This window comes from Astatotilapia calliptera, chromosome 5 (assembly GCF_964374335.1).
Source record: "Astatotilapia calliptera chromosome 5, fAstCal68.1, whole genome shotgun sequence".
Classification (NCBI taxonomy): Eukaryota; Metazoa; Chordata; class Actinopteri; order Cichliformes; family Cichlidae; genus Astatotilapia; species Astatotilapia calliptera.
Window position 1 is genome coordinate 9,471,041 of NC_137426.1, and position 25,005 is coordinate 9,496,045.

A 25,005-nucleotide genomic window follows, 5' to 3' on the forward strand; every position below is an offset into this window, starting at 1 on the left:
CAACAGTAGGAAAACCTCCTCCTCCTGAAAGTACGATCTCCTTGCGCTTCTCCTCTCCCTCTCTTCCTGAGCAAAGTTTCTGTAGACTTCCTTTTCAGCACGGTCTGTGCAAACACGGCAACAGAGAAGCCGGAACTACTGAAAAACGGGAAGTAGCTCTGACTTTTACATGACTGAGACTGAGTGTATGGTACAGATTGTGTGAGCGTGCGCGTCTATGTGAGTGTGTGTGAAAGCACATACTCAAATGTGGTTTCACTTAGATTTGTGGAGGCAAGCGCGCAGTTGTAGTTCACGCCCTTTGTCTTTTCTATAGGACACAATGGACTGGGAGGAGGAGCACAGAAAAAAAAACAACAACAATCTTTTACATACATGCTCAGTTTCTTTTGCAATTGTTACCTGAAAGTCATAACAGCCACTTCTTCTCATGTTTAATCCCTCACCCAAAAAGGGGCACAAACATGAAAAAGCTGTTTTAAAAAAGAAGCCAACCGGAAGGGAAGCTGTGAGTATATATGCTGGGGAGAGTGATTATCTGATTGGGGACAGGTGTGGTGGAAAATTGGAGGGAAACGTAAGAAGGAACAGAAGCAAAGCTAACAGGAATGAACATGGTCCAAGGATTACAAAATAAATCAGGAAGTGACAGAACAGAAATCCTGCACCATGACGTGTAAGTGGAACCTGTCATCGGTATAACCTAAACACACAAGACAAAGAATATCTACAGCTGACCATAATAATGGATTGGATTTATATAGCACTTTTCAAGGCACCCAAAGCACTTTACAATACCACTATTCATTCACTCTCATACACTGGTGGAGGCAAGCTACAGTTGTAGCCACAGCTGCCCTGGGGCAGACTGACAGAAGCGAGGCTGCCATATCGCGCCATCGGCCCCTCTGGCCAACACCAGTAGGCAAGTAGGGTAAAGTGTCTTGCCCAAGGACACAACGACCAGGACAGAGAGCCCAGGGATCGAACCGGTGACCTTCCGGTTACAGATGCGATTTCCAACCCCCTGAGCCACGGTCACCCGACCATCAGCAGGCATTCCTTCTTTGGGAAGTATATGTAAAAAATAAAAGAAAATGTATCATGGCTCTATTTATTAAAGCATAATGTCTGGCTGATTTAAGTGGGTAAGCGACACAAACACCAATAATGCACAACCACACTAACTTTCCGTTATAAAAAGAAAAATAACTTGAAAGGTAAGGTAATACTAAGAATATTTCATAATAATGTATAGAAATAGCACTTCAAAGTTTCCTTTATGAGCTGGAGTGGGAAGCTGGTCACCAAATAACAAAGAAGTTTAACCCTAGCTGAGGCTTGCACATGGATCCATTTATTAGACAACACATCATATTGCAAATCATTTTAATCTGCTGAAGAAGCTATAAAGATTTTATAAAGCAGCTGCTTTATTTTTGACCTGTGATGATGGGAGGGAGAGCAATAAGGTTCTCATAGCATTGTGTCTAGCACTGTAGCCTATTTTTGAATCTGCCGCCCAGCTGGAACACATGTTCTTCCTGTGGGTACTCTGGCCCCCTACATGAGTCCAAATACATACATGCTAGCTTAACTGTTGATTTTAAGTTGGCCGTGGTTGTGAATGGCAGCGCGCATGATTGTCTGTCTCTCTAAATGACTGGCGACTAGCTAAGACCCTGAACTGAATAAGAAAAATTGGATGAATGGTGATGCTTTTATGACCAAAAGAATATGAGCAGGAATGTGAGCAGGGGAAATTAGCTTTCTCTGAAGGGTGTCTCGGCTAAACCTCAGCATGATTTAGTACTGTGCTAACTATATAACTGTAAGCAAGAGACAGTTACAACTTTTATTACACAGAGGTATCCTCCCTGTGTTACTCAATATACTGAGGTTATACCATATAATGCTACCAAACAGCCCTATCACAGCTGTTGTGGTCTGTATGGCAGAAACATGTAGTTATATTACTGTGAAGGTGCACGTCATTCTGTGGTGCAGGGTACAGATTTAAACCATAGCTGTCTATCCTTTCATTTTTCAGTGCTTATCTAGGTTGGGGTCACAGGGGTAGCAATTTAAGCAGAGATGGCCAGAACACCCTCTCCCCAGCCACCTTCCTCTTCCAGGGGGACACCAATCAAGCCTGGTGGGTAGGGGTGGGACGGCTCCTCCAGGTAGAACATGGACAAATGGGGACATGGAATATCAGTTAAATCCTACAGTGTCAACGAAACTGGATACACGATGGATGGACATAAAGAAACTTTCATGAATGACTTATATAGTGTTTACGTTTTTATTTAGTTTTTAAGATTTATCTCGTTTATTTTCTTAAAAAGCACTACTTTCTCATGTATTTCCTTTTTCTTCACTCTGTGTCACTACCACTCACTTCCTCTTTTTCAGTGTCATATGTGTTACTTTGCCACTTTTGTGATTCCCCTGCCCCACCCTCATTAGGTTCACCTGTCTTCATTTATTTTCCTGTCTCGCCCCGTGTCACTGGTTAGGCTGTCTGCTGTTCCACCTGGTGTCCCTCCTTGTGGTCTCGTGGATTACTGTGGTGTTTGCACAAGCCTTTTGGACTTTGTTTAGACTTGTAATTCTTTTTTGGGTGTCAATGTTGCAGCTAAACCTGCCTCTTGGGTTCTACATTTTTGACCTTTAATCACATTTAAAAAACTAACACACAAAAAAAATGTTAGTGGTGGTGTTTAAATTAAGCAAAATTTAAAACCCATCTGAGTTTATGAATGTATTCATAGCAGCCTGTTTCACAATAAATCTCAAATATTTGAATAATTGGACATCATTTTTGGGGAATATTAAACTACACACCACAGTATAGTTTCTTGCTTGCAATTCAAAGAGTCAATTTCCAAATGTTCCGATTATTCTCAAAGGCAATGTGCAATCTCCAAATGTTGACGTTACGCTACGTGGAAGCGTATCTGTGACCGGAAGGTCGCCGGTTCGATCCCTGGGCTCTCTGTCCTGGTCGTTGTGTCCTTGGGCAAGACACTTTACCCTACTTGCCTACTGGTGTTGGCCAGAGGGGCCGATGGCGCGAAATGGCAGCCTCGCTTCTGTCAGTCTGCCCCAGGGCAGCTGTGGCTACAACCGTAGCTTGCCTCCACCAGTGTATGAATGCGAGAGTGAATGAATAGTGGCATTGTAAAGCGCTTTCGGTGCCTTGAAAAGCGCTATATAAATCCAATCCATTATTATCATTATTATTACGTCCAGATGAACAGAATCAACTTTTGGAGAGTTACTTTCCTGGATGGTTGATTGCAATGCGCAATCCATTTTTAAGAGCTAATTTGAAACTTCCAAACCTAAGGAGCTACTTCCTATCACTTACAATTCATAAACAGATCTTTTAGTACAGCGACTGACATTACACAACTTTGTTTTCTAATACTCCCCATAGCCTGTTGCCTCAGAATTACTGGCTCCTATTGATACAGCTTTTCAGGCGTTTCTGGTAACAGGAAAAGATCAGAGTGGCAAGGAAAGCGTTGACTGGATTGCTGCTTTTATTAACAAACTGCGCCACCCAGGTCACTTTCAGCAGCTCTGACATTGAACTGCTAGCTGTGAGGTTACACACACATTACATGCTCTGGAAGTTTTTAAATGCCATCTTGGTTGTTGTTTACATCCTGCCTCTGCCAACCAGGCAACCACGTGTAAAGTCATCTACTCTGTTGCAGCAAGACTCCAGACTATGCATCACAAAAAGTTGTCTTGCTTGTCTTACACAAGTAAGACTGTAGACTTTTGGGTAGTAAATATACATATCTGCAGTTCACTAGTAAACACCTGAAGCACAAGAGGCCAGAGATATAGATCGTTCTTATACTACAATTTCAACACTGTTAACAGGACAATGATTAACTTCAGCTGCCTGTCAACCCGGTAAATGTGTCACCACAATGCAAAACGCCACAGGGGGATATATTAAAAACATTTTTGCCTGGAGTATTTTGATCATCAAGCATATAATCAGACTCTAAAATAGCACTTTTGTCCAATCTTAGTTTTTCCCCTTGTGGGCACAGTTCACATGTTAGCCTTTTGACCAAAAACCAAACCCGCGACTGAAATAAATGTTTACTTGATTAAGACTTTATTAGATTGTCTCATAAGCACAGCCAGAAGGTCAGATCCTTTCTTTTAGTTCCCACTCGTCTCTCATAAACAAAAATTGATGTTCCTACCACAAAAATCCTCGAGAATTCCATGCAAACCAGGAGCACAAATTCCTGTGATTCCTACTAAATCTTGGTTTCTATTAGATGAGATTTATGAAATGAACCCCATTGGGAGGAGGGGAACAGTTGAAGTTAAACTGAAAATTTGTTGAGAAAGAGTGTTGGATTTGTTGGTACTGCTGTTCTTGGTCGGCTGCTTGCTGCTTAAATAGTTGTACATAAATAAGCCAACTTAAAAAAAGAAATAGTTACTGAAGCAGAAGGAAACTGAAAAAAAAAATTTAATTAAAAGGCTTTCATTCTGATCAGTAGTATAAAACTTACTAGGGAAGACACTGATACCAGCCAATAACTGTTTGGGGACTTTTATTCTGAAATAAAACTACTGCTTGTTGTTGTCCTCATAACTTCCTAGATCTAACTAGGGGCTTTATTATAAAAAAAACATATCAGGCTTACATTAAGAAGGAAAGTGCTTTCTTTAAAAAAAACAAAACAAACAATAACTCAGCGTTTTTATTTTGGAAACTGGATATATTTTAAAGCACATTGAGCTTACATTAAGAAACCGGTGGCTTTTATTTTGAAAATCTGACACCAAGACCCACGCTGTAGCAGTCGTCATTGTGTTTCTGCGACAAACACTGCAGGATTAGTTGCATGCCAAAAAACAAACAAGCAAAAAGGATGATTCTACATACTTTGCAAAAACCATCACTGTGCTGGTGTGTTTATGAACTCCAATAAAGGGCTGGCAGCTGGCCTGCTGGGTCATACAATCAGCTTATGAAAAAATGGAAGGACTAAAATGATGAGGGGAAAGAGGTAGGGCAGAATATGAGGGCATAGATACACTTTCAATTATATAAATGGTTTCGAATGGCCTATAGCTCAAAGCAAAAGGTCTAATGGGGACATTGACGTTTGACTTTCTCGTTTGACACACATACGTTTTGCTCCATCAATATTTGACCTATAACTCATTAAAGGATTACAGCTGTTCCATTTAACAAAAAAAGCGCCTCATGAATTAAACAAAGTGAGTGTAACTCAACAAAATTATATGCAAAAAAGAAAAACACCCCGGTTTAATCATGTAGTCTGCTTTGGATCACAGTGCAGGATAACAAAATGCAGTATTTACTGGCACTGTCCACGTTGTTGCTGCACAGGCATTCCTGTGCACATTCACTGTTTCTGAACACTTTCCTGGCAGCTAGAGTCTGTGCAGATGTGTACGCACAGATTGCCACACAGATTGAGTTGAATCACTACATAGTCACAATACCACTTCCCCTTTCCTGTTAATATTTTGTGACCAATAAAGGCCTCTTTTATTTTCAAGAAATGTGAATTGTAATACTTGATGCAATACTAATATACACTCATCCACACAGACCTGAAAGAAAGAGTTATAAATTATAAATATGAACCTTAGGTCTCTCCTGCTCACAAGTTCCTGTTGATGCCCTTTCTTAAAGGAAGTCACGCTAAGTGACAAGTGGGAGGCATATGAAAACATAAAATGATGCAAATCTTACACTAACAGTCTGTGGTCAAGGTCAGTTGTGGACACTTTGTAGGAAATCCCTAATGGTGTCCCACAGGGCCCAAAGATGTCTTCCCAAAGTAAAGCCGACAGTATGCGAGGTAAGTATCCTCCAATTCTTGGAAATGACGGGAGACTGTGGCCTTTGAGGGAGAATGTAAACCCAACCATGCGTCAGTAATTCGTCACTGATCCTGCAAACCAGACGATTATTTGTAGCACTCGGGCATTCTTCCAATAATAACTTCAGTGTGTTTGTGTTTAGAATTGGGTGCTGCATGCGCTGTGGCGTGCAGAGTTTGACAGTTTATTAGCAAAGAAACAAATGCGAGTAGGACGAGAGGAAAAAGAAAATGTGTAAAAAATGTCGGCGGAAGGAGGGAGATGATTTAAAGTTTGTCTGACATGAGCTGGCAGTGCACCCATTCGGCACGGGAAGAAGTGTGCCCTGGTCAACCACTGTGGTAAGCCAGCGAGACGCTAGGTCTGGATGCAGCTGCAGACCACATAAGATCAGTAATTAATGACTACATGCTAGAAACAAGTTACAATATAAGCCTAGTATCCTGCGCAAGAGACACGTGTCTGTTGACTTCTGTTTATCAGATCTGAATCATGCTGTGCTGTCATGCAGAGATGAATCTCAGAAGACTTTCAGCAAGAAGCAGAGAAAAAAACAGGCTTCTTTCCAAGCCTAAAGCTCTTTGTTAACCCATTGGTGTGAATCCAAAGTTCAGGAAAAACATTCCAGGAATACCACCCTGTCGAACATAAACATGACTAAACATCCTACTATAACAAGTACAAACTTTTTGATCCAGTCCAACATATTACCTGATGAGAAACTGGCTGAACACACTGCAGCTGCCTCTGGCTGTGTTTACTGGAATACTGCAATTCAGTGCTCGCGGCTTCAACTTGTCAGCTGAGTTTTCGACCTGTGCCTAATGTTCGCATGTTTACGTAGCAAATGAAGCAAAGAAATTAAACTAGGAATAATGCCTGGTGCAGTTATTCCTAAAAGGAGCCACCAACCACTTAATCTTTTGTGTCCAGGCTCCCGTTTCTGCCTGAAGGCCGCTGATAAGACAAAGTCATCTCAGGCTGCAGCTCTTGATCCCTGATGTCAAAACAGCAGTGGAAATTTATTTTTTGTCACAGTGCAGAGACAATGTTTCCTTTGGGGAAAACACCCTGATAATGACCCCCCCCCCCCCCCCCCCCCCCCCCACACACACACACACACACACACAAAAAAAAAGACATAAAGCTACTTTCCCAGGCTTTCCCAGCTCTGATTGTTAAACTAAGCTGAAGAGCTTTATGAGAATCATAACACTTCAGGCCTATTTTTAGTGTTCTGTGTATGCCTCCTTTGACAAAATAAAGAGCTTGCATTTTCTCTCACATGGTTTTTAATATGCAGGTTTCAGCTCTGAAATTCTTCAGATTCCTGGTTAGTGTACGACTCCAACTCATTATTCTGTGTACTTTTCAGGTACTCTGACGTATGTACGGTGATCAAATATCAATGAGCCAGGTCTTGTTTCGCCATCATGCTGTGTGTCTGCTGCAAGTAACCAAAGTATTAAGTTCAGTCATCCTGACCCTGCATGCACACAAGTTAAACGTGGTAGAATAATATTTGCCCTGATACATATAATATGGCATATTGCTATATTTCAATATAGTTCTCATATATGATTAAAGCGCTCCAAGCAGGACCTTTTTAGCATAAGGCCAGGATTAAAAGGAGTGGCACACGGAATCTTGCACCAGCACAAACAGATAACAGCAGATTACCTGTTCCTGCTGTTGTTATGGCATCCTGCAGCACACTCCTGATCACACCTAGGTAATGAATAACTGGGTGAACCAAGCTCCCCAAGTGCAACACCTCCAGAGCCTTGTAAACATCTTTAAAGCAATCAATCACCCAGGCATGAAACTGTACAAATAGTTGCCTTCTGTGCCAGCAATCAACAGAGCAGTATTTCAAACAACCTAGATATTGATTTTAACTTGAGTTTGGACTGGTTAATTGCTACATAAATTAAAACGAAAAAGCAGTGAAAAGCAGAAGTAGCTCTCAACAGAGAGGAAAAGGAAGTGGCAAAAGGACATGAAAATCAGGAAATCCAATTCCTCCTAAAGCTGAGGTTAAGGTGAAGCAATCTATTTTAGGAAGAATTTGCTTTAAATTTGATGTAATAACTTGAAACTTTTATTATGGTTGCGTTGGTCCCTAAACACAAGCAGAAAACATTCTGGATAGTCTTTTAAAGAAAGTTTTCACTATTTAGTTCTTCACAGTACACAAAGAGGGGGGCAGAGGCACAAAACAATCAATTTTTTGCCTCTGTATATATAATAAATTCTTACAAATGTAATCTCAAATACGCTGGTTGTAGAAGTTGTGGTGACTAAAATGTCACATATGCACAGGTCAGTGCAGACGGTTGAGCATGTTAAATGGTACATGGAACGATAGGATGTTGAGGTTGACTCACTAAACGCACCCCTGGGTATTTATGAACACAACTTTGCTGACTCAAACGTGATGTGTGTCAAAGTTAGTAGTGAAAACCTGAGAGGCTGCAAACAAGACTATTAATGCAACATATTTGAATATGGCAGCAAAGCCCCAAATCTCTATTGGATAGTTACTGTCAAATTAAAACCCACAGCATGAAGCTAACCTAGAATAAGGCCACTAAACTCCATGCAAGGCTCTGTATGCAGCCTGCTCTTTAGTTATATAGGAAGCACAGCCACACATTTGCATTAACATTTCCTTTAAAAACAGGGTTTCTTCCTTTAATGACCACAACCTCGCAGTAGTTTGTAATAATTAGTCTCTCTTAATGCGTTACTGCGCACAGTCCAGTTGTGTAATTACACTTTTAATCAGTATCGCGTGTAGCCAGAGGACGTCTTACCGTGCTCTCTGTTGATCTGCCGCCACCGCCGTGACTCTGGTGCGCTTTCTGACCGTGGGACAGTGAGCGATCTTCAGCTAAAACAGCCAAAGAGCCTGCGCTTCATTGTCAAGATAGTTCACGTCCCTCTGAAACTTTCCTCCACTACGCCTCTACCCCGGAAATCAGCACATTCACGCCTAGAGGTTTCAAATAGAAGCACTCAAACTGAAATGAGAGGCGTCGGCAAGAAGCTGCTCTCTCAGCATAAAAACATCAAATTGGTTTTTAATGGTAAGGTTTAATAGTGACCTCTCTCTTTTCCCCCGTATCTGAGTTGTCACAGTAGCCTACATAGGTTAGTAAAAGATAAACACTAAAGAGTATTAGCCTGCATTACTAAGTTAACCCAACATTAACTAAGCATTTTGGTTATGCTGAACTTGCCAGAGCAATGATATCAATATAACTGCTGATGAATTAACTAAGCTCGTGTAACAATGTATCAAAAGTTCAAACAACCACCAAAATGTATGCTTGTTCTTCTAACGTCATTAACTTTAAAATCCCAATTCAAAAGTTTGAATTTTTAAAATTTAATTATTATTATTATTATTATTATTATTATTATTATTATTGTTGTTGTTGTTGTTGTTGTTGTTATTATTATTAATAATAATAATAATAATAATAATAATAATAATAATAATAATAATAATAATAATAATAAGTACTCTTTATATCAGCTTTACTCACCTTGAAACACTTTGGTGTAACAGCTAGAACAGTTCCAGCATTTTTTTCCTCCCAGTAGTCCTCATATTGTATTTTACTTCAGTGATACATGTACATCATGTTGTATCAATTGTTAACATGCAGAGTTAAAATTTTACACATTCGCACAACATTGAACTTCTGAATATATGACCTTTGACTGTTAACCGATATCTCTGTTCATTTTGAAGCCTTGACAAACTGAAAAAATACTCTAAAAATACACCAAGCACCCCCAAAACAAATGCTATTTAAGACAGGAAAGGGTATGAACTACATTAGGCTCTATGGATTTTTATCTTTTGTTTTATTTTATTTATTTTTTTAGCCTGACAGACCAGATACAAACCACAAATTTGTATAAAGAATGTAACTGCATATGATGATTGAGAAAGCAGGTCTAACAGCGACACCCAAAGGAGGTCGCAGTAAATAGCAAGAAGCATACATCCAAAATAAAACCACACAAGCTGAAACTGCAGTACTCCTTACCAACGACTTTAAACAGCAAAAGAAAGTTTCTGAGTTAGACATCATCTGTGTGGAGTTTCCATATTCTCTCTGTGTGGGCTCTCTTCAGGTACTTTGGCTTCCTCCCACAGTCCAAAGACAGGCAGTTAGTGGGGTTAGGTTAATTTGTGACTCTAAATTGAATGGTTGTCTATTTGTTGTTTGTTTGTTTTTAAGCTTTGTGGCATTCATGTCATAAATGATAAGTGTGAGTGATACTCCCTGAGCAGGTATTCCACTTTATGTGGGTCTCCACAGCATTTGCACCTCATCACTCGTCCCTATGTTCAACAGAGAAAGTCTCCATGAAGTCTCACATATGGAGAGTTCTTTGGAATATAATTAAACAAAAGGAAGTGCATATACAATATAATAAAAATAATTATGTGCCTTTATTATGATGATATTGCTATAATACCTCAATTTTTAAGAATAATAATTACATGAATTGGCGGGTGAAGTGGCACACACAAGAGCCCAAAAAAGAAACAAGACTCAAAAAGAAATGTGCTCATATACAAATGCGTAACTGCTTAAACCAAAATATTACCAAACAGAAAAGCAGCCAAAATAACAGAGTTTATAAGAGCTGTCATACTTGTACACAGTTTGTACATGTTTCTTAAAAAATTAAGACCACATCTCAGCATATGTAACCCACAGTGTCCCACACAAACACACTCTTTGTCCCACATGTACTTCTTTAGGGATGTGGTCACTCTAGACTTAAAATAATTGCCCAGAACCGCTGGATGAGTGTATGGCTCAGTGATGAAATCTGTACTTTACTAAAATCCCTTTTTAATATTTAAATACACATATATTTTGGTATCGAGTGTTGTAATTTAAACTCCATACCATGTATTATTTAGCAAGTTTCAAAATAAATATAAATATGTAATATAAGATTAACAGTATGCAACACTAAAGTGATAAACACAGGAGTGAATCAGTAATTCTGACAAAGGCTGTTCTCAAGAGTACTTGAGATTACATTTAAACATATTATGATATGTATTAACACATCATATAGATGTATCTGTATTAGGAAAGCCATGGGCTCTTTTTCAGTACCACTTTTCACATGATGGAACTGTATTAGTACTGCACACAGCCTGAAAATTGTGCCCATTGTCCTTTTTTTACGAAAGTTATCGATATTCAATTTATTTATGATTAAATTTTCAGATTTCCTGTGGACTGCTTTGTTGTTGGTCTCCCTGGAAACGCCCCTGATTGCTGCAGAAGTATGAATATTGAACACTGTAATGGTGCCACTGTGCTCTGTTCTCGAAGAAGCAACTCCAGGGTTGCCCGGCAGGCGGAGCTCTCGGTCCATTTACTCCCATGGCAGCAGCAGGGCATCGTTATTTCTAAGGGTTTTTTTTCTCCCCCTTTCGTGGGATACAGACCGCTATTCTCAGATCCTGGAGCCTCAATCGAACAAGTGTGGCCCTCAGATAAGCACCGTGGAAGCAGCGACCAGGACACGCGCTTCAAGAGGGAGGACTGAGTGGACTGCAAGAACATTTTGATGTCATTTTTGCCCACGGAATCCAACTGCAGTAAGTAAAACTGCAATGAACTTTTTGGGGGTTTCTTGGTCGTGTTTTCTACACATAACAGGTTGCTTTCGGAGAAACCACGTTGTCGGAGTACAAGCAGCGATGTGGGTGTTCTGCTCGTTTCCCCCTCCTTTATTTAATCGTGTTTTCCCTCTCTCCATCTGCTGTGGCATTGCTGCCAGTTAATGCTTGCTGTAAAGCCGTGTAAAATGATTTGCGCTGGATTATAAAAAATGTTTTTGGTCATCTGTTGCAGAGACACTGGCTCCGTATTCTATCATTTTCACTGAGATTAGGTACTTCATTTATGAATAAAGGATTTGATGTAGCAAAATCCTTAAAGCCCCGAAAGTTACATATTGTAAAAGTTCATGTTGTGGATGTCTGAGTATTTCAAGTATAGAGATTGCAATCAAATGCTTTCCACCACATTTGTGTGTAGTGTAGCGGAAGTGTTAGTTATTCTGTGTGCATAGAAGAGGTTGCATGAGGCAGCTTGGTGTCAGACGCAAAACAAGTTGGATTTTTAAAATTGACAGAAACAGAGAAGGCAGCACAATCTCTGCTGTCTGAAAACCTGCCACCACATCGATCCCCTTATTTTGATGTAATATTTTGAAGGTAATAGCTTCTATCTGTCAGCCGTTCCACTCTGAGCGGAATTAAAAACCTAATCCATGCTTTGGTGCTGCTGCCTGCTGGAATTACACATTTAAGTGCCCCCGTGACCTGCCTCAAGCTTCAATAGGAGCTTGGGAAGGCTGAGAGGAGCGAAGCTGTTTGGTGCTGGGACACCTCGCTCTAGCTGACACCGGTCCGGACACACTGGAGCATCTGAATGTCTGGTGACACCATGACTGAAACGGAAGCCAATGCGATACTGACCACTGCGCTGACAGGAATCCTGCTGGTGGCAGTTATGGCACTGCTCTGCTACTTTACCTGCAGACTGGCTGGTTCAGTGCCACTGGGTGGACCTGGCAGATTTTAAGGCTGTTAATGACCACTGACCTGCAGCATCTGGGAAATGCTACATTATTATATCCATGACTTCTTGCCCGGTTGGTGTTGACATTTCTTTTTAGTTAACCTGGTATGTTCAGACTTACTTCTTATTCGGAGCCTGGGACAGATTCAATTTTAAGCTTGTTTTTGGAGGTGATGAAATAATTGTAACTGAAGTAATTAGCCTCAGGTAAAGATTTTTCTGTCAAGAAATATTAATGTTGAGGTTTTCATTCAAGGGTGGACATGTGCAGTCAATCATTTGGTGTTAATCGGCTTTGTCATGGCTCTTAAACCTCTCAGTGCCATTGAGTGCAATCCCATTAAAATGACCTTGACTATAAGCGCAGAGAAGAAAGAAGAGGGTGTGTATAATTATAGTTGAAAGCCTGACTGGCCAGGACCCATAAGGGCCCCTGTTGTGACTACTTACATTCACAGCGAGGCCTGAAGCTTAACTTCTCCAAGCTCTTCTTTTGTTTTGCCTACAAAGTGTTCAGCGACTGAAAGCTCCACTTTTGAGCAAGTCATATCAATAATGCAAAGACATATCATTTAAGTGGCTTAGATGAAATGAACACAGATGGTTGTATTCCTCTTGTGTCACCCCCACCCCCTCGCAGCCTCCTTTTTGCCTGTTTCTTTATTTGGGGAAACTTCTGTGACAGAAAGGACTTTTATCTCAACACTTTCTTGCTATAGAAGGGTGACCAAATGTTGAAAAGACTTGGCTTCATATCAGCTTGTCTTTATTGTAAAGATCAAGTAAAATAAGCAAATTCTGAGGTTCGGTTGAAAACTTAAAATGAGATTTTTTTCTCTTGCTTAATGTCTGTATTCATTGCCTATAACTCCAGTCTCCACATAACACTGAAGAAAGACAAGTGTAGCTTGCAATTAACAACTGCACTTGGTCACATTATCATGGAGTAAATAAATATTAAACCAGTATGTCAGAGTCAGTGTATGATGAAATGACGCATGCAAAATTACTAGTTTGTGCCCTTGTTCTCTTGTAGCTGTGAGACGACTGCGGCCAGGCCTCTCCAGCTTCTCAAAGTGGCATGTGGTGACTGTCTAGAGTAACGTGTCACCCGCACACACTCGACAACAGGAAGATGACAGCCCTGCTAATCATTTGCTTTTGTCTGATTTTGGGGAGCTTGGGGAACCCACAATTCCCGGGTAAGTCACTGTGTTTGTAGTCAGCTGCTAAAAAAACCCAACAAATAGAACAACAGAAACAGTCTAATGGTTTATAGTTTGACAGTAGGTGTCCAACACACACTAGGAAGGTTGAAAATCCTAAAAAGAAGCTTTTATATCAAGCTGTGTTTGGTTTAGCGTTGCCACAAAAAACAAGTAATTTTCTGGCTTTAATATTGCTTGAAAGTGTTTTCATCTTAAATCCGATGATTATTGTTTTAAATAATGGATTGATAAGTAGATAAAGATATTTGGTTGACTACCTTGAAAGAATAAAGAAATCTCCAAATATTTAAGCTGGAGAAGCTGGAACCAATGCACCTTTGGCATTTTGTACAGTGTCAATGCAAAATCTCAGCAGACCTGCATCTGGTGATTCCTAGGACTATCCAAATATAACCTGATTTGTTTATTGCAATACACAGAGCAAGAGAAAGATCCCAAGTTTTGGAACGCATGGGCTCAGCGAACTTTGAAGAATGCTTTGACGCTGCAAGAGCTCAATAAAAACAAAGCAAAGAATCTCATCCTCTTCCTTGGAGATGGTAAGCGACACGTCATTACAGATTTGTGGCAAGATGTTAATAAAGTTACATCAGTGCCTGCAGATGAAAGGTGAAATACAACTGCGGCTACCAAAGCATTAGCTCTTCAATAGGCTCATCACCAAAGACTTGTGGTCAGCGCAGAGCCTTGACACTTTGATAGGGTAAAAGTAATTCCATGTTGTAATTAGACTTGAACGATATTACAGAGGATTCAGTTGATCAGTAGAAGATGACTGAGATTTTTAAAATTTTTTCCAATGAGTGAGGTGAATGAATGGGAGCAAACAAAGCAAGCGTGCTGCCACTGGATCACTGGGGTTCTGTTTGTGCTGGATTCCTCGCTGGTTGAACAAAAACTTTTATCCTCCATGGGGGCATCTGCTTTCAGCCTCTCTGTTTGCTCTATGCGCACACCATGACATTCTTGCATGCAGCTGCATTCACAGTTATGTTTGCCGTTTTATAGAATAACAGAAAAATTAATAAAATGAAAAAAAAAGTGTGTGCAATTGTTTAACTATTTAATGTTTCCCAAGAATTGAGATTAATGATTACTCTTTACCAGGAATATTACAGGATTCTGTTAAGTAACAACACTCAGCACCAAAGTCAGCTGTTTCCTCTGTGGACCTCTAAGCTAAGCTACATGCAGGGCAACCTTTGACATGAATCTGACTAATAGAACCAGACCTAAGGCTAAAGCATAATAATTAGTTTTGCTCTCTATGTACAAAACTATAAATGTGAGTTTTATGACAATGGTCTCATATGTTGGAGTGTTTGAAATGATCAATTAAGTGTTTTGAGTTCAGTTTTCTAACTGAAAATGTAAAAGATTCATCAAAATGCATTAGGAGTTATTCATGGAATTCAACACTGGCATGCTATTTAGTATGTGAAACAGCATAAGAAACTTGTTAATGTGTTAAAACTTAGTATGCACCCAACAGCTTGCTTTGTGCTTACTATTCCCAAGGGAATATTAAGACTTGCATGTACTGGACTGTGCTGAAATTAGTGTCTCAAAAGGCACTGCAGTGCTGAGCATGTTTAAGTACATGGTGCCACTGCGCAACTCTCTCGATTTGATGTGAATGCATAAAGAAATGTGTCTGGAAAGGTGTTTAATGTCTATTTGCACAAAGCTACGCTGGACCATATACTGAGTATGTAGGGCACATTATTATTTCTCTCTATTGTTTTTTTTTTTTTTTTTTTTTTTGCCTGTCCCGTTTGGCTCTTTTGCCATCAGAATTGTTGTCTAAAGGCAAAGAAAGATGCCCAACGGATTTACTTTACCAAACTGACCATCCCAGCCTTGCCGTAATGGTCCATTTGATTCACCTTTTATTGTTTATTTCTCTCTATTGTAACTACAAAAGACTCCTTCATCTCTGTGACCTAAAAAGTATCTGCTGCAAGTGTCGTTGTTTTCTTTTCCCTTCTTTTTCTTTTGGTATCTGCTTTTGAAGTAATATGAATCCAGAAGAAATGTTTTGCCTATCAGCAGTCATTTTGTTCTAGGATGTCAACTTCAACAAAAAAATGTCCATGTGCAGCAAATGAAGTACAATGAACTCTTTAATCTTTGATTTTCACAGGGTTTTCCTTTCTGTCCCTGCTGTGTCAAAATCTGTCATAAAACTCAGTGCTTTTTGCGGTTTAGGGATGGGTATTCCCACGGTGACAGCTGCTCGCATACTGAAGGGTCAGCTGAATGGACAGAGCGGAGAAGAGACGCAGTTGGAAATGGACAAGTTCCCTTTTGTATCTTTATCCAAGGTCTGACTAAAGTGCACTATGACACAATGTATTGATCGTGCTTTGGCTATTAATGGCTTCCAGAAAAGGCCTGTGACCGGAAACAAGGCTGTTTAGTGTTTATCATACTGGATGTGTGTAAGTTATAGATAAAAATAAAAAAAAATACAAAAATAGGTTGATTATTTATATCTCATTGACTCATCAACAACAATTCACTAAACTATTCATTTTAGATTCTAGAAAATGTAAAAGGATGTATTTCTTTTAGTATTCAATTCAAAAATACCTTTATTATGCTAACATGATAAAAGTTGCTCTTCTAGTGCTCTGTGTTTGTGAAATGCATGCTTGAAAAAAATCAGATAAGAACGAAATGGCAATGACTGCAATGATTCTTAAAAAAATATTTTTCTTACAGTAACATTCTCTAAACTTCAAGTGTCCATGAAGGGTCATTTATGACCCTGAATAACATTTAATGAGCCGTTATGATCATTTTAATTACCAAGTTATTTCCTACTTTATATTTTACATAATGTTTTGACAATATTGTCTTTGATATTTTTCATTTTCCAGCTCTAAGCATTACATTGGAAACCATAATTATTTATCTTATAACATTTTAGAATCTTTTTCACAGATAAAGAAATTACATTAAAATATAACCAATAGAATCATTTGTCACCCCAATAAAGTAGCTAAAATAGTTTGGTTGCTTGAGGGTTAAAAGTGTAAAAGTCTTGAGAACCACACCACAATTACTATATGTTTTCTTTCCTGTGAGCCAAGATTTCTTGTCATTTTTAAAGTGGTCATTAGAGATCTTTCTCCTGGCTTTCTCAAGAAAGATGTTTTTCCTTTGGCTACTTTTCCACATATTTACAGTCCAGTCCTTGCACTTGACCGTGGCAGAAAAAACGGCATCTAGCTCAAGAAATGTGCCTACAAATGATACCATTAATACTGACAGTGCAGTAAAACCACAACAGTGGAACATTATCAGTCATGGATTGGCCACCTCAGAGCCCGGACCTCAACATTATTGAATCAGTGTGGGATCATCTTAACGGGGAACGGAAAAAAAAAGTCAACATCAAAAGAAGAGCTTTAAATGTCCGTCAAGAAGCCTGGAGAGCTATTCCTGAAGATTACTTAAAAAAATTACAAGACAGCAGCCCAAGACAAGACACCTTCAAGCTCATTAGAATTGTAGACACTCTGGTTTACTTTTATTTGGTTTGTTTTTTTTAATAGAGCTGTCAGTGCTCATAGTTAATGCTCAAGTTTAAACAAGTCAGATCATATTAACACAAACTATCCTGCACTGTGTCCCTGCAGACCTACAACACCAATGCACAGGTGCCAGACAGTGCTGGCACAGCCACAGCTTACCTATGCGGGGTTAAGGCCAATGAGGGCACACTGGGTGTGAGTGCAGCCGCTGTCCGCTCCCAGTGTAACACCACACAGGGCAATGAGGTCACCTCGATCCTTAAATGGGCAAAGGACGCAGGTAGAGTGACAACAAACTTTTCAAAAATGCAGATCTTGTTACTAAGTTCATCCAGCCGTGTTAAGCACAAGGGTCAGTGGGGATTGTGTTAGGCTCGCATGTGTATTTTTTGGGGGATGATTGAAAACCATGGAGCACCACAAGGCTAACATAAAGACACAGGCAAACATTGATTCTGATATCCACAGCCAGCGTAGAATCACCAATTAACCTAACATGCATGTCTGTGGACTAGAAAGTAAATATGCAGTTTTTTCTCCTCCCTTAATAAGTGGTTTCACCTGCTTAATAAGATAAATATTGATCAGCCTAGAGAAGCATGTCTAAAGTCTCATCAGTGACTACCTTCACCAGGTATCCTAACAACAAAGCTCAGAGTTTATATGAGTATTAACTTTTGCACTTTATACACTCAACACTCACACTAGCAAACAAACAAAAAAATGCACCACGGAAGAGGAGCCAGATGTGTGGTGTGAATGAGTGCTACAGTATGGTGGGGATAAGTTTAAAGCTCTTACTCAGTCTATGGTGTATGCTTAGGTTGGCTGGTCTGCTTGGTCATGTCATAGACTCAGCCACTAGTAAAGTCTTATTTATAATGCTGTTCTTGACTTAATCCCATTTTACTTACTGACTTATGTTCATCAGCAAAGTGTGGGAAGTTACTGTCCTGTAGGTCTCAGGGTTCATTATTTCTGTCTGTGAACAATAGTTCACGCTGAACCAGTCGCAGAATCAGCTAAAACTTTATAAGCTGGTCTAATTTAATGAAGTTAAGGTGATTTTAAATGGCTTGGATGCAGTTGCTGTTCATCAGGCTGCAAATGTTTTGCCTTAATATTATTACCTTTGTTTGCATTACAATATATACTTGTTCTGTATTGACATTGATTTCTGTGTTTTACTTTAATCACCTATACTTTACTGGTTTATGGATGGTTCACAGGTCACAGACAATAAGAGAGCCAATCATTCCTCTGGGAACATGACATGCAGTATTTGACACCCTGTTTCCAGTAGATCTCCATGACTTTTTATACCATAATTAATAATTAAGGTGTAAATTGTGCAATTTGTTTACCACTGATTTCCCCGCTCCCCATACAGTGGCATCCAATTTTTACCAATGCAGATACAAAACAACTGACCCATGAATTTATTCCACTGCTGCACTGAAAGGAATCACCGAACACATAGATGGAAACGTATCCTTAAAAGGTTAATTACATATCTGAGGGGTTTCTCAATATTCATGTTTGTTTACAGGAAAGTCAGTGGGCATAGTGACAACAACACGTGTCAACCATGCGACTCCTAGTGCTGCGTACGCACACTGTGTGGACAGAGACTGGTACTCTGACAATGAGATGCCAGTAGAAGCACTGCAAGCTGGCTGCAAGGATATCGCCAGACAACTGTTTGAAAACATTCCCAACATTGATGTAAGTGAAAAGTAGAGATTCAGATTAAACCTGAAGATTAATTGATCGACTATCTGTGGACGTTATTAGCAGCTCCAGAATCCAGACTGTGGTTTGTTGGTTTATCACTTCATTCCACTCTGAAATTCATTTTTTCTAACAACTGAATGATTGTCATGAAACATATTACAGACATTCACTGTCCAGAGATAACTAAGTCTAGTGAAGGTCACATTTATTGCTTATAGCTGAATATCCTTATACACTTTTGATTTGATTGCCATAAACTAGTGCAGACATCATTGATCCTCTAATATCACTGATGTTTGCACTGTTCTATGATATTTCAAAAATATTCTTTATCTGTATTTACTGTGACCAAAGAGCTGCAACACAAATGACATGCACACCAAATGAAGGAACTGAGCCTAAAACTGATAGAAATAACACTTATTATTTGAAGAAATGCCTATGAAGTGCCAGTGAGGTTACACGATGGTGGTTGAGTCGCGTCTCTGTCAAAGTTTTGCAATATTTATACGATCTGCACGAATAAAAACTAAGCGTCTTTTGTGACATTCCCGGATAAAATGGAAACATGTGCTACAGCTGCAGACTGTCAGTTGCACTTTCATGTGCTACCTCATGTGAAAAGCAAAATACTAAGTGGCGAAATACTTTTGTTATTGCTGGAAATACACTGTTTGTCAATGAGCAAGTACACAAATGTACACATCTACACGAAGATATTTAAAACTTTTGGAACTTGTTTAGCGTAATCTCGTACTAGTGCTTGACATGCTTGCAAAAGACATTCTTAATCTCGCACATTTCCCTTCCTGGTTAAATAAAGTTCTGTGTTTTGAAGATTCAGATTTGCATGGATGTTAGCAATGAGCTAGAAATGTGCTTTAATATTCTCATAGAGCTTCCTCCCCTGTTTGCTGCTTAATTTGAAGTTCTGGTCAGGCAAAGGAAGTTACAAATTGATGGCATCGTTGAACATTAGCACTGTGTTTACGAGCCAACAGTAAATGTTTGATATGATGGTTTCTTACACAGGACATGTTTTTATTTGGTCCCCAAAAAAACTGTGATTACGATTATCTATGTTTTTTTTTAAATCAGGTGATTATGGGTGGAGGAAGGAAGTATATGTTTCCCAAAAACATGTCGGATGTAGAGTATCCTAATATTTTGAAGCACAGTGGCACACGGAAAGATGGAAGAAACCTGGTGCAGGAGTGGGTTGACAGAATGAAGGACAAAGTAATTTTTCCTCTTTTGTTTCTCTTTGCTCTTCTTGTTTCCTCATTTCCTCTTTATCTACCTAATTGCATTTTCATATTCTGAAATTCAAAGTGACTCCATTTGTACCACCAAAACTGTTCTGTACCTTTTTTTCTTTTTTTTGTTGCAGAAAAATCATTATGTATGGAACAAGACGCAGCTCTTATCCCTAAACCCCAACAATGTGGATTACTTACTGGGTGAGTCTCAGTCTCATTATGACAGTTTCATTGAAGTTTTAATAAAGAGCCATATGCGTTTGCTTTTACTGCAGGCTTATTTTCTGTGTGTAATACCTTGTTACACATTGAGCTGTGCCCTCTGGTATTCCAGGTCTCTTTGAACCTGGGGATATGATGTATGACTTGGAGAGGAACACTGAGAGTGATCCTTCACTGACAGAGATGGTGGATGTGGCTATCAAGATCCTAAAAAAGAACCCCAGTGGATTTTACCTGCTTGTAGAGGGTGAGTTTGAAGCCTCTGTTATGGTACAATTACACAGTTGTTATTTTTTTTGTTCTTGTGCTGATTTCACCAAGACTTAGCAGACTTCTGTATGTAGCTAAGATCTCCCATTCACTCCCCTTTAACTATAAAAGGGAGTGCTTTTATAGTTTAAAGCACTCCCTTTTATAGTTAAAGGGGAGCATTTATATAAGAATTTTCTTTAAGTAGAGTGTTTATTGAGCCTTCTGAATCCCAAAAAGTTGAGTCTGTTCATCTGGACCTAGTTTTTTCAGTGGGAGAAACGTTTTGTCACTCATCCAAGTGACTGCTTTAGTCTCAGCTGACTGCAGGTTTCCCCAACCTTACAAACAGCACATTTGCACAATGGCTGAACCTAGCCCACTGAATGAACAATGGGCTGTGAGGTCAGTTCCTTGATCATTAATATGCAAATTGTCATGACCATTGATCAATAACCACTGATCAATGGCCATGAGTACCATTCACAGAGAGTTGGGGAATGGCTGCAATCACAGCAATGTAAGATGGTGAAAGATGTACCCTTAGGCCCCCTCCTCGATTCAGAGATGGTCTTTCCCTTTTCACGTAAATGGCCTCCTTGACTCCGCCCTCAAACCAGCGTTCCTCCCTGTCCAGGATGTGTACATCCTCATCACTCAAAGAGTATCCACTGGCCCGTAGGTGTAAATAGACTGCGGAGTCCTGACCTGACGAGTTGGCTCTTCTGTGTTGCATCATCCGCTTCGCCAGAGGTTGTTTGGTTTCCCTGATGTATAAATCCGGGCAATCCTCCTGGCACTTACCAGCGTACAATACATTACTCTGTTTGTGTCTGGGGACCCGATCCTTGGGGTGGACCGATTTTCAGCGCAGCATTTTTTGGGGGGTTTAAAAGCCACAGAAAAGCAGTGTTTAGAAAAAATGCATCTCAACTCTTTCGGTACTCCTGACACGTACGGGATCACTACGGGTTTTCGCTTAGGCAGCAGTTGTCTTTCTCTCCTGGATCGGCTGGAGCTTTCTTAGGATCCTTCCCAGCTTTGACAAATGTCCAGCTGGGATAACCACATTTACTCAGGGCCTTCTGAATCAGTACTTAAACTGAGTATTTTTAACACAAGTATTTGCACTACTTAAGTGAAGAATGTGTATACTTTCGTCACCTCTGGTTAGCTTGCATTAAGAGAGGTTTTTGTTAGATACCAGACCATCTGAAATGGCTTCCTCCACATCTTTATAGAGATAGCAATACTGGGGAGCGATTTGACATTTTTAGCCAGTTTTTTCAACTTTATGGAGCAACAGGCCAAGTTTACAAAACAGAGAAAATAAGCAGGGCTTCAAAGTCTCTCCCAAGATGCCCTTTGTCATTCCTAAAGCAGCTGCATTGGCATTTTTTGGGACAAACAAATCTGGCTCAATTACATGTTATACAAACCACTCTGAGGTCATGTTAGCCTAACTGTAAATATTTACACCAGGAGGACGTATTGACCACGGACACCATGAAGGCAAGGCCAAGCAGGCTCTTCATGAAGCTGTGGAAATGGACCGGGCTATTGGCCGGGCAGGTCTTTTGACCAGCGACCATGAAACGCTGACCATAGTTACTGCTGACCATTCTCACGTATTCAGCTTTGGAGGCTACACACCCAGAGGAAATACAATATTTGGTATGTAATGACAAGCATACGTTAGATACTGTACAGCTGAAGTGGAGAACTTGCAGTTCTTTACATTACGTCTGGTTCTTCCACAGGTCTGGCTCCCATGCTGAGTGATGTTGATCAGAAGCCCTTCACCTCAATTTTGTATGGAAACGGACCAGGTTACAAAGTTATCAATGGCGCGAGGGAGAACGTCTCTGCTGTTGACTATAGTAAGTAAAAACGTTTTATTCACATTGCTTCAGAATAATGATAAGATAGCGCTTGTTATTTGGGCAGTGGTCAAAGGCAGAGACCGTGGTGGTTCAATACCTGGCTGCTTAAACTGACTTGCAGTTCTACCTGGTGATGAAGAGACCCCAAGATATAGTTGGGCTTACCTCAGTGCTTGTGGAACTAGTCTACTGGAGGATGGCTAGACTTTATTCCACTGTAGAATCACCCACGGTGTGAGGCACTGAGCAGGGTGGGTGTACTTGGAGCGTGTGTGGTGTGCTTTTCCCTGGTAACCAAAATAGGGGTGTTTAACTAGGGTTTCAGGTTTGTTAACACTTAGACATTTAGCATATGCTCAGAGAACCTGAGCTTCTTGGTGTCCTTGCAGGACACTGAAACATGGAGGGATATCACTGGGAGTTAGTCCCTATCATCCCCTTGCGAGTTAAAAATAATAATGACTGCCTGCATCTTTTGTCTCTGTCTCTTCCTTTCAGAGGGAAACAACTACCAGGCCCAGGCAGCCGTACCGCTGAACGCGGAGACTCATGGAGGAGAGGATGTGGCTGTGTTTGCGAAAGGTCCCTTGGCTCACCTCCTACATGGGGTCCACGAACAAAACTACATCCCCCATGTAATGGCATATGCAGCCTGTATCGGGGAGTACAGGGAGCACTGTATGTCACCCAGCGGGTCAGCTGGATTACGGCCAGCCTTCTCCATTGTTGCAGTCATTCTCTCAGCTGCGCGACTTTTGTGCTGACCTTTCCCAGACACCCAACGCTGTTAATGCACTCACTTTAACCACTCATTTTAAGATTTTAATTTGATTATGTTGCTTTATTATTTTTTAATTTGTCTCTCCACTATTTTAAATATGGGACCACCTTTCGACATGTTTATTTTTACGATGATTAACTGACAAAAGTGTAGCGGATAACTAAACAAAACAATCAACCCACTGTGATGCACTGATTTTTTTTAATGGGTGCTGTGGCAGAGATCATTGTTAATTGTGAGATTTCAATTGTGATTTTTCTATTAACTAAGGATTTTCAGACTCGTTCGTCGTCCTTTTTTAATGCAGCCCGTCTCTGTTTAAATAGACCGAATTTGCAAATGTCTGAATTTGTTTCATATTTTAAATGTGCATTTAACAGTCTACCTCACAAGCTTTCAAAGATATGTTCACAATTTGAAGAATTATTATAATTTGTTTTTGTTTTTTTGCCAAAAGAGGCAAATGAATGTATAATTGACGATACATTAAGATCATTTTTTGTCATGCATGTTTTTTTTGCATAATTTCAAAAAAAAAGAAAAAAAAGAAAAGTAAAAGAAATATACCACCGATGGTTCTGTCCAAATACAAGTTTTTAAATCTCAAATTCAATGAATGAAATGTGTCTGTTTTTCTGTTAATCTTGTTAACAGTTTTGGTGGGACAAACATGATTAAGTTTTCTCCTTTTGCCCCCATTCTCTGCCCTTCAGTTATATTTTTCCTCCAAATTTTCATTACAGCGCTCTTTTCACTGACCGCTTCAAGCATTTCAGCAGAACAATACTAAAGTCAGATTTATTTACATGTAACCATTTTTACAAAACAAAAAATGAAAAGCAGGCAACAGTGATATATGAGAAAAATTATATGTTTTAGGATGAAAAGGGACAAATTTTCACAAAATGTAATATATCAACACAAAGTAAAAACATTAAAAAATTTCAAACATTTTGTCTCACATCTGTCCAAAAACCCTCTCGGCCAGCATCCCTTTTAGGTCATGTCATGCATGTGTGTTGTACTTTTCCACCTGCTTTGTTATAGCTTGTGTGGAATGTGGGTGTATTGAAACCATTAATTTCTTGGCATCATGTGGTCACTGGGAAAACAGGGGAATCATGTTGACTGAAGCATGAAAAAGGAGGTTTAGTCTAAGCAGGCATGAAATGAAGTCCTCATGTTGTTAGCAGTACTTTCTTAATATCAGGACTGAAAATGGCTCATTTAGGCCCTCAGGAAACATGTCATGATATCAAGTTAACTTTCTCTACTGGTTTATCTTCTTTTCCTCTTCCCAGCTACACATCATTCTGCCATCCCACTTTATCGTTTCTGTTCTCCATTTAGAGAGAGATAGCGTCAGACTGTATATTATGAATATCAAAAAGCCCCGAGTATGCAACTTAACTCACTGATTTTGATGAAATGGTTTCTCAAATACAAAGCACTTGGGTGTGTCTCGTGCATTTGATTCCAGTTGTCTTCTCAGATTTTTTCCATTCAGTCAATGAGCAACAAAGCAAGCAGTGAAAGAAAGTAGTCAGTGTCATGCCTCAGCTTGAATTTTCATGGAAAT

General features: G+C 39.7%; 1 protein-coding gene across 3 annotated transcripts; it reads left to right on the top strand.

The window, feature by feature from the left end:
• Positions 1–11,402: 11,402 nt before the first annotated feature.
• On the top strand, positions 11,403–24,377 carry alpl (alkaline phosphatase, biomineralization associated). 3 transcript variants are annotated; one of them, XM_026167126.2, is made up of 12 exons: positions 11,403–11,542; positions 13,567–13,732; positions 14,179–14,298; positions 15,968–16,083; positions 17,404–17,578; positions 18,848–19,023; positions 20,131–20,271; positions 20,423–20,492; positions 20,626–20,760; positions 22,245–22,436; positions 22,523–22,642; positions 23,144–24,377. In XM_026167126.2, the coding sequence occupies exons 2-12, from the start codon at positions 13,666–13,668 to the stop codon at positions 23,407–23,409; spliced, it is 1,578 nt and encodes a 525-aa protein (XP_026022911.1). In that variant the 5' UTR covers positions 11,403–11,542; positions 13,567–13,665; the 3' UTR covers positions 23,410–24,377. The 3 variants fall into 3 exon arrangements, with proteins under 3 accessions (XP_026022911.1, XP_080157808.1, XP_026022913.1); XM_026167128.2 differs by lacking the exon at positions 11,403–11,542 and adding an exon at positions 12,463–12,603; XM_080301682.1 differs by lacking the exons at positions 15,968–16,083; positions 17,404–17,578.
• Positions 24,378–25,005: the final 628 nt, after the last annotated feature.

Bases quoted from the DNA above. Each gene is read 5' to 3' on its own strand.
- alpl (XM_026167126.2), top strand. From the start codon at position 13,666: ATGACAGCCCTGCTAATCATTTGCTTTTGTCTGATTTTGGGGAGCTTG. The intron at 13,733-14,178 runs GTAAGTCACTGT...TGCAATACACAG, and splicing joins GGGGAACCCACAATTCCCGG to AGCAAGAGAAAGATCCCAAG. The intron at 20,272-20,422 runs GTAATTTTTCCT...TTTTTGTTGCAG, and splicing joins TTGACAGAATGAAGGACAAA to AAAAATCATTATGTATGGAA.